Raw genomic sequence first — 10,354 nt, forward strand, 5'->3', positions numbered from 1 at the left:
AGCCAGGTGGTTTATTTGTATTGGTCCACGTTGTTACGCATAATTATGCACCCACACTATATATAATATATATAAATATATTAAAAATTATAATACAAGTTATCAGCCAGGCCGTCCAACGAGCCTAAGATTAATAACTAAACAGATCTTAATAGTATTACCCAAAGTCCCAAACTCGTTCAATGATGGGCTGGGCCAAATCATGGCCCATAATCAGACTTGTCCAAGCAGTTGAGTATTTTATCACCCACATGTCGACGGTTAACACGTATGCGGAGTATTATATTAACTTACAACCGACTTAGGTGGCTAAAAACAAATAGACAGGTAGAATAGTAGAATATGCACACTCTGCGCCGCTTGTGCCTTATATTAGTTTCTCCGTCCATCATTTACTCTCTCTCTCTCTGTATTTGGTCTTCCATCGAGAAATCGCACAGACTTTAATTCTAAAATGGAAGGTAAAATTTTATTTCATTTTGGTTCAGTTCTTCACTAGTAATTAAAGTAATCTGTTTGTTTTTTTAGTTGAATTAATATTTGTTTCTTCGATCCATTTACGATGATTTGTTACTGGAATTTAGTTTATATTATACTTGCAAACCCTAGAATTCCTGAACCTGATTACTAGATCGGCATAAATCGACTTGTTTACGTAATTCCAGAACAAATTTAACTTTTTTGTTGCTTTTGATTGCTTATTTGTCTCATTAAAACCTTAGAAAGTTCTGTTTTGATGTTGAATTTTCAATTTATTTTTGATATCTCGGCAATCAAACGTTACCTTTAATTTATATTTGTAAATGTTGTTTTAGTTTGATCAAGTGGAATCGGTTAGGAGAACTGTATGTGTTTTATTTTTAGATATTTGTTTGAATGTTGCTGTTTTAATTCAATTAAAAGTTCATTTAAAAAATAAAAAATTCTGACGTTAGGGAGAGTTCCGGCATTTATAATAGTTAAGAAATTCTATTTCATTTGAACCTAGCTCGGTGAAAATCCTTTACCATATTAACAATTTTCTAACTTCATTGATGAAAATTAGAAATCAAACACACTATAATTTACTACCTTATTTACAATGTCCTTGTTTGTAATATATACGTAGATAGTCACCAATGTATACCTATACTAGGAAGTATTTACTATATGGTTGGGATCCGCATTACATAGACTCACGAAGATAGAAATAATAAAAAACCTGAAATCCCAACTGTTAAAACATGAGATCCAACAGTTGGGTTTTATCTTGGGATACATAATGGTCTAGATTTTGTGTTTCTTTATGAGTCCTATTTAAAGAGTCTACGGATCCCGACCCTTTAAAATTTCTTATATTTCATTGCAATACGACATAAGCTAAAAGATTAAAAAGTTTCCGCCACACTAATTTATTGTACACTTTAAGTAAGCTCATGTCGTGTATTAGATCTGATAGACGTGTGGATTTGTATGCAGCAACGACAGGGAAGATTGTTCAAAATGTTATGGTAGCACAGTGTTGCCAACAGAATAGAAAGTTGGACACCCAATACCGCAGGGACTGTTGTGTCCCTACTATGCGCAACTTGCTTCCCTTCCAAACAAGGAAGTTGGCGTGGACTGGTATCTCAGCCATGCGGTTGCGTACCTTGGCCAAATACCAGAGTGGTCTTGGGGAACGACAAAGTGTTTATTGCAATGGTCTGTTCTAGACTCTAGCTATCCAGGTTCATCTCAAGTGCGACCATAGTTCTTCTTTTGTTGCCTTAAAATCACATGTTGCACTAGTTTTTGTTATACTTTTATTATTCTTGTCTATGGTTTGGTTATGTTTACATGGGAATTTTGTTTAGTGAAAGCTTTCACTGCTTCAATCTGCTTTACTGTCCATGACAACTTCCTATTTTGGACATATTTTGCAGTTGTTTCGGCTACTAGTGCACCACCGTCTTTTGAAAAAGTTGATTTTTTAAAGCTTCAAAATGGAAGGTAATGAATTGATGCTTTTATTGCATGTTGTTGAATAAGAATCTATCATATCTTCTCAGAACAATCATAGCTCATGGAATTATTAGATTATTATGTTGCATTCACTTATAGTAAAATCAAATAGATAGACGATTCTACTCTGCTTTAAGAATAGTTGCTTAGTGTTGTCATCTGGAAAAGAAATGTAACAGCATAGTATTTGTATCTGATAATAGGACTTCTTGAGATTTGTTAATACCATTCATGGACTGGTGCATACTTGTAAGTTAACTTCATCTATTATAGAAGGCATTGTTCACATGTTCATCTCTCAAACCCATATTTTGCAAAGTGAGAACCATTTTGCTAGGATTTTGAGGCCCTAAGCATTGAGAATTGGCTGACGATGGGAAAATTGTATAAATGAAAAGAATCGAAATACTTGGTATTTTTCAATGGGATGGAATTGGGGTTTGAGGCTATGACACTATGCAAGGGGGACCTATCCATAAGCATCTTGATTGCATTTGTAACTTCTGTATAACTGTCATTTGTCACTCAATAAAATGCCAAATTCGACTTGATCTTATAATTTCGATGATTGGGTGAAATTAATGTATCGTGTTACACTGAGGATATAACCATTAGACCAAGATGTGGCCATTGAGCTTGTCTTATGGCCAGATCAGTCTTGTTTACTTAACATTCTTTGTGGCACTATGGCATTTACAAGTCTACACCTGTGTTATAGAGCATGCTAGATCAGTATAGAATCAAAATATTGATATTGGTATTCACCAAAATAAAATTCGACATTGAGCTCATTGTTAAGCCCTAATTCAGTCAGATATGATTCTTTGGAGCACTGATTTTGCTATTTATTAGGATGGGCTTATCATAGATTTTAGAGACTAACTTTAGTCCATGCAGTGATATTCGAGGTGTTGCTGTTACTGGTGTTGAGGGAGAACCTGTTAACCTCACTGAGCCTGTTACGGAAGCAATAGCTGCTGCCTTTGCCACATGGTTGTTGGAAAAAAAGAAAGCAGATGCATCAAAACGTCTGAGAGTCTCCATTGGCCATGATTCACGAATTTCTGCACAAGCACTACAGGTACTCTTTTCTTCCTTTGCATACTACGGAGTGTTAAATTTGAAGCAGTTTCTCAATCAGTATCCATATTATAATGTTTATCTTTGTTTATAATGCGACACTCACTTATGTGCTTAGATTTTCCTTCAATTTATGCGCTTTCTAATAGGAAAGTTGAGGTCAGGTGACTAGTGGGTAAGAATGTTACATCAGAGAGCTGGAGGCTACCTCTTGGGATCTTGGGTTTTGAAGACACTTTAATGATTGGGAAATTGATGCTCTAGCTTCCTTTCTTGTTAGAATTAATGTGGTGGTTATTCATCCTTCGGTTCAGATGAGAGCATTGGTATGGAAGCCCTTTGGGGGTGGGGTCTCAATTTGGACACCTTATGGAACTTGATTTCACTTTATAGATTTTTTTTTTTGCTTGGACGGCGAACATTGGAGAAATTCTTATGGTAGACCACCTCATAAACTAGGTGTTCCAAATCCCTAGTACCCGACCCTATGGAGCATTTATTCTCCAATTCCCTTTCTTTGGGAGTGTGTGGATGTCCTTCTTCGATCTATTTGGACTGCCTTGGTAAATGCCAAGAAGTGTGACAATGGTATTTCAGGGTTGGTTCGTCAAAGCCTTCTCCTGTAGGAAATATACAGTGGCGCCTCATTTACTTCTATGTCCTGGTCCATTTGGAAGAAGATCCCCTTTTGAAGTGGTGATTATGAAAATCAAGGCCCTTCTTGTCCAATGGACCCTCATCATAAAGGAGTTTAGAAGCATTTGGCGGGGTGGAATTATCCTGCCATTAATCTTGTAGCATATTGCTTTCTCTAGGGATTTGTGAGATCCTCTCTACTTTTCTCTCTCCCTATGAGTTTTCTTTCTCCCCTCTTTTCATAAATTCCTCTTTTACCGATGAAAAAACCTATCTAAATTTCATCCCCATCTGCCTGGCGTACATGGACATATATGTACGCATATTTCTTTATTAATTTAATGTTATTTTATTAATCAGAGTAGATTTAATTTTCAGGATGCAGTTTCTCGAGGTATTGCTGGTGCTGGCGTGGATGTTATTCAGTATGGGTGAGTGATAATCCTTATATCGATCATACTGCATAGGCTACTTATCTGAACATTTCTTAAAGTGGTTCAGAAAGTATATAATTTCTCCTCTTGTTTATCAGATGTTGGTACTATTTTCAAGTGTTGTTTTCCCCATGATTGATGCTAAACTTATAACTGACATTAGACAACCGAATGATGCTTATGTGTATCTTTCTTTTTATTTGTAGCTTAGCATCTACACCAGCAATGTTTAACAGCACACTCACAAAAAATGAAGAGTTTTTATGTCCAGCAGATGGATCCATAATGATAACAGGTATATTGTGAATGTCTCTTCTTTGTTAGATTGTACAGTGATGTAAGTCTAAGACCTGCAAGAGGACCAGCTCCTTTGCAATCATTTTATCATCATTAGAGTATTATTATTATCAATGATTGGAAGCATAATTTATTAATCAAATATGCTGGGTTTCAATTACTTCAAAATTGGCATATCCCACCTTAGTTTCCTCATACTTGGAACTTTCAATTATACCTAGGATTTACTGTAGAATGACCTTCTTATAAAGAGATTTTTAACTGTGATGTATCTATGCAAACAGCCAGCCATCTTCCTTACAACAGAAATGGGTTTAAATTTTTCACAAATGCTGGAGGACTGGGGAAAGCTGACATTAAGGACATCTTGGAGCGTGCTGCAAATATATATTGTAACTTCTCGGTTGAAGGTTTAAAAAATTCAGAACTAGCAGTTTCAGCATCTGTAAAGAGGGTGGACTACATGTCTGTCTATACATCCGATCTTGTAAAGGCAGTTCGCAGAGCTGCAGGGAATATAGGTACCACTTTTGAGCGATGTTTTACTGCCATTGAATATCTGGCGTGATGAAAATTCCTAAATACGATTTTTGCTTATTTTTTCTCTAGGGAATTTAGTCTTTCTGTCCCCATCTTGTGGATTGTGGACAGTTCATAGTTCTTACTGTTTGTCTACTGTCTTTAAGTGGTTTTCGTTTGATTCATTGTTTAACTTTCAGAGAAACCATTGGAGGGGTTCCATATAGTTGTTGATGCAGGGAATGGAGCAGGAGGTTTTTTTGCTGTAAGTGTATCCCCCTATGTGTAATATAAATCAGTTGAAGGGTATCATAATCATCGTCATTTGTGGGCAGCAACATGAATCTGTTATACTTCTAAGATAGTGTGGTATTCTCATTCTAAGGTAGTGTTGTTTTTTGATGAACCAATATTTTGTGCCACAATGGAATATTATATGCTTAATCATCATCATCAACCTTATCTCAACTATTGTAGTTGGTAACATGGATTCTATTTTGCCGTTCAACTCTTTCTTCATCCATATCTTCAGTCAAGGCATATTTGTCCAGAAACATCTTACTAAATCCATTTCACTCGCTTTTTCAGAGCCTTCAATCAATCATATGGAACCTATTTAAGTATTAATATCTGTTTCGGTCATCTGACATTTGAAAAACGAACCAAATTTAGTAGAAGGATATCCAGCAATAAAAAAATAAAATGTCCCTCTATAATGATATCCTGGGGGAGATTAATTTGTCTGTAATGATTTTGCTGCATTGTTAACCATCAATTGACTCAAATGGTGCTCTCTCCAGCAATAAATATTATATGAGGCAATGACTATACAACTTCGTGAGTCTGATAAAAGAAATGCCCTTCTGTAATGATATGCCAGAGGAGATTAATTTGGCTGTATCATTAACCATCAATTGACTTAAAAAGGACATCTATGGGCAAAGCCGATTTCACCTGCAAAATACCACTTTTGAATGCTTAGCTGACATACCTCCATCTAGCAGTTGCAGAAGTAACAGCACTTGCTCTTGTTATTCACTAATATAATTATCAATGGTTATGTCTTGGCCACCAAATTGGAGGATCCAAAGCTTTTTTAAGTAAAAATTTGAAATCAAGAAGGAAATGTGAAAAACTTTTGAGGTTGGCACATGGCAGTGCTAGGCCGGGGAAAAAGTATGAGGCAAAGGTACCATGTATTAAAAGGCTTGTGGAAGTTGGGATGAGTGCACATATCTTAAACCAAGATAGCCTTTAGTTTATCAACCTACAAGAGGCTTCTGGGTGGATTTCCATCATCATTAAGGCCGTATCCCAAATATTTGGAGACATCAGACTGCCTTTGATACTTGTTGGGGCATTTGGAGGGAGAAGAATTGTAGGCTCTTCAATGAAAAAGAGGTTTCCTTGCAGGCAGTTATCATTATCACTTTTGGTTTGTTGTTGTTGTTTTTTTTTTTTTTTTTTGTATAAATTGTACAAGGAGTTTAAAGCGTATTTTTGAGGGTGGGATTAAGTTGTATGGAGAACAGCCTGGTTTTTTCTTCGCCTTGTATTGGAAGGCCTTCTCATCCTCCTTTTCTTTTGATTTATAAATTCTTTTCATTATCAAAAAAATAAAACTTGCTAATCTCATAGGAGATGGGTCTTTCTCATCTCCAGTGATACCTCTTTTGCAAGAATTTTATTGTATTTTCTGTTGGATTGTTCATGCATGCACCAAAAGAAGCAGCACGTGCTTAACATTCCCTAGTTCTCTTATACAACAAAAACTTGAATGAAGGATTTGTGATTCTTCAAAAAAGTGCTAGAATACGTGAAAGGAGGTATTGCATGAATTCCCAATTAAGGTTTCGTTACTCATTTGCATGCAACTGAAAGCATACATAAGGTCTTAAAATAGCAAGCCTTGTCCTAAGATAAACCGTATCCAATAAAAAGTGTAATCCACAATTTGTTTACTGTTTTATTCCAATGATTACTCAGGGAAAGGTGCTTGAACCCCTAGGAGCTATAACTTCTGGAAGTCAGTTCTTGGAGCCAGATGGTAATTTCAAAAACTCTATTTTTGAAGAGATTCTGCAGGACAGGGAAAGTATAATTGATAACAGTTTTTTTTTTGGTATCAGGTTTCTTCCCGAATCATATTCCTAACCCAGAGGATAAAACGGCAATGAAAGCTATTATTCAGGCAGTCCTTGATAACAAGGCTGACTTGGGCATTATATTTGATACAGATGTTGACCGGTGATAATTTCTACCATTCTTGTTCATCTGATTTGCATATTATGCTGTTTCTGAACAACTGCTTCTTTTAGATCTGCTGCCGTGGATTCTTCTGGCCACGAGTTCAACCGCAATCGACTGATTGCTTTAATGTCCGCTATTGTTCTTGAGGAAGTAAGATTTCTCTGAATTTTCAGTTGTCCTTAGTGACCATTGCTTTCTGTACCTTTTTTCTGAAAAATAATTTTATTTTCTTCTGCTTGTGTTTTCACATGTAGCATCCTGGAACTACCATTGTCACGGACAGTGTAACTTCAGATGGATTGACTACATTCATTGAAAAGAAACTTGGTAAGCTGCAATTTGGATCTCTTAACATTTCATATTTGTTGGGGATTATATTTTCACAGCTTTTCGTTTTCCAAAGGAGGAAAACATCGCAGATTCAAAAGAGGCTACAAAAATGTCATCGATGAGGCGGTCCGCTTGGTGAGATTTATTTTTCATCACTTAATCTTAACTACACGTGCATTATGACAAACTGCATATTGTCGCGTAATCAATTTTTTTTTCCATTTGATTTTGCTTCTGAAATACAGAAAATACAGAATGCATGATCAACCTTTTTGTCTCCAATTAACCTATTTACTGTGAAAATTGATTTATTTCCTCTCATGGACTACCCTCAAGGCAGAACATCAGAAGTGGTTTAATTGAGAGCTCCAATCTTCTATTTTGGACATTATCTGAGGCCGGTCTTTTAGTATGCACCTACTTGAACTGGTCCATGTCATACTTTCTTGGACCCTTGGTGTTGCAAGGAATTGACTGTTTTAATTTTGTCTTGCTTCAATTTGAATGTCATGTTTGGTTCACTTGTCTCTTTGGTAGCCTTTTAACCATTAGTTCCACTTTCAGAATAATTTCTAACTGAGTAAAAACAATTCTGACAGAACTCTATTGGTGAGGAATCACATCTGGCTATTGAAACAAGTGGCCATGGAGCCCTCAAGGAGAATCACTGGCTCGACGATGGTGCATACGTCATGGTAGGCATAACTATTAATAATATCTTTGTAGACTTGTTACATGATATAGATCGGTGGTCCGTTTGGAAAAGAGTAAACAAAATGCACAGATACGTATCCACCTTGCACTCATTGTCTTTTCTTCTTTTTTCTAATTTGCTTTCTTTATGTTCTTCACGACATCATTTGCAGGTCAAGCTCTTAAATAAACTTGCTTCTGCTAGAGCTTTGGGCATGGTTGGCGGCAGCAAAGTGTTAACTGATCTTGTAGAGGGTCTGGAGGAACCTGGTTTTGCGGTTGAACTGAGACTCAAAATAGATCAGAATCACGCAGATCTCCTGGGAGGGTACGCCAGATGGTCATCTGTAGTTGCCATTTCCTGAATAGCTTTTCAGTGAACAGATTAGTAAATATTTGTGCTTCCAGATCTTTCCGGGACTATGGAGAAGCAGTGCTGAAACACTTGGAGAACGTCATAGATTCAGACCCAAAACTTCAGAAAGCTCCTGTTAATTATGAAGGCGTAAGTTCGACAATTTAGAGTTTCAACACCATTGATCAATATTGACAGAACTAGGATTACATGTTTGCCGTATCACTTGTGATGTGCTACGAGGTGTTGGAGCTTTAGCCCATATAACTAAGAATGCTTCATTTTATCCCTTACTATTAATATTTTGCCTATCCATCTCCCTCATTTGCCACCACTTTCCGTCTAATCTGCATTTTTAGTCCTCTCATTTGTGTTCCAAAGCATCTTAATAACTGATGCTTCTCGTGTTGCATTTTCACATTAACAGGTTCGAGTGTCTGGCTTTGGTGGATGGTTCCTTCTGAGATTATCACTACATGATCCTGTTCTGCCCCTTAACATTGAGGTAAGAAATACTGTGGAATCCTTTTGAGCTGTGTGAGCAATAAACCCCAATATGCCTCCATTGAAACATGATAATAAACATTGCAGGCACCAAGCAATGAGGATGCAGTGAATCTCGGGCTTACTGTGCTTGCTGCCCTTAAAGAATTTTTGGCCTTGGACACATCTGCCCTTGAAAAATTCGTCCATGCATCGTAAATTCCAAGAGACAACTCTGACTGCTCCCTGCGTTGCTTCTGTAACCTGGTAATGGTTTCCTTCCTTTAGTTTGGGATATTTAACAGGTGAACCTCTTTCTGGATGTTCTGGCACTTCAAATTGCGATGAATTTCTGAATTCAGCTTCTTGTACAATTAATCATGAAAATAAGTTACAATTTTCCACATTAAATGCTCATGGATGTCGCATTTTATTGCTCAACTGGAGTTGTTTGACATACTCTGCCATGTTTGAATTTTGTTACAAGCCTTATGATAGATCAATTGGTTGTTATACAATTAAATTTTTTGTAATATAAATTTTAGAATTTCAAATTGATGACATTCCAATTGACCGTGGCCTGCTTTGAGAGACTAATAATAAAATGACAAAAAAAAAAAGAAAATCCTAGATAATACAAAATAAAGGAATATAATATTAAAATTGATTTCTCATCTGGATGGTGAAATAGATGTATAATTGTCTCAAAAATATATAAAGATGCAGATATAAGGTTGATTGAAATTTTATGGTAGTCTAACATTAATGTTTCAAATCCATCTTGCCCTCAATGATTTAAAACAAGAAGATAACCAAAATTCTTGGTTCAGCATGTTTTCCTGTTGTTCCAACAGGTTACGCTGGCACACAGACCCAAATTAAGTTGTGCGAGTAGTAGACATAAATTTTTTTCGAGAACTGACATGGAATGTGTTCCCTGCAGATACTGATGTAGTTTCCTCTAAAATATGAGTGGTGTACGATGGCACATGTTGGTTTTGTAACGACTACTGTACAAATGAATTAGTTTGCCATAGCATATGTGGTACAAGTTTTCTATTTTGAGACTGCCATTGCATCTGTTGTATGAGTTTTCAGTCCGCTTACATATGAAGCCATCCAGACCGTTCATGTGCTATTTTGATTATATGAATAAGCAACATGTTCCTGTAAAAAAAAGAATAATGATTTTCTGACACTCCCCTCTGACATACGTCCCCATCACAGAATTGTATTGCCTCGGGATACACATGAGACGTATGTTAGAGGGGGCGTCAGATTATCACAACTCAAA

At 36.4% G+C, this 10,354-nt stretch overlaps 1 protein-coding gene across 4 annotated transcripts; it reads left to right on the top strand.

The window, feature by feature from the left end:
• Nucleotides 1–310: 310 nt before the first annotated feature.
• On the top strand, nt 311–10,133 carry LOC147395347 (phosphoglucosamine mutase family protein). 4 transcript variants are annotated; one of them, XM_086449868.1, is made up of 19 exons: nt 313–461; nt 1,459–1,683; nt 1,905–1,971; nt 2,881–3,064; nt 4,078–4,130; nt 4,340–4,428; nt 4,715–4,951; nt 5,150–5,214; nt 6,936–6,996; nt 7,079–7,196; nt 7,268–7,349; nt 7,454–7,526; nt 7,603–7,664; nt 8,129–8,224; nt 8,396–8,550; nt 8,631–8,727; nt 9,005–9,082; nt 9,169–9,327; nt 10,004–10,133. In XM_086449868.1, exons 1-18 carry the CDS (start codon nt 455–457, stop codon nt 9,277–9,279), a joined length of 1,860 nt encoding a protein of 619 aa, XP_086305994.1. In that variant the 5' UTR covers nt 313–454; the 3' UTR covers nt 9,280–9,327; nt 10,004–10,133. The 4 variants fall into 4 exon arrangements, 3 of the variants coding, with proteins under 3 accessions (XP_086305994.1, XP_086305992.1, XP_086305995.1); XM_086449866.1 differs by lacking the exon at nt 10,004–10,133 and having other exon boundaries at nt 9,169–9,685; XM_086449869.1 differs by lacking the exons at nt 1,459–1,683; nt 10,004–10,133 and having other exon boundaries at nt 352–461; nt 9,169–9,685.
• The last annotated feature ends 221 nt before the right edge of the window (nt 10,134–10,354 follow it).

Source organism: Akebia trifoliata, chromosome 8 (assembly GCF_017979445.1).
Source record: "Akebia trifoliata isolate Shusen 1 chromosome 8, ASM1797944v1, whole genome shotgun sequence".
Lineage (NCBI taxonomy): Eukaryota > Viridiplantae > Streptophyta > Magnoliopsida > Ranunculales > Lardizabalaceae > Akebia > Akebia trifoliata.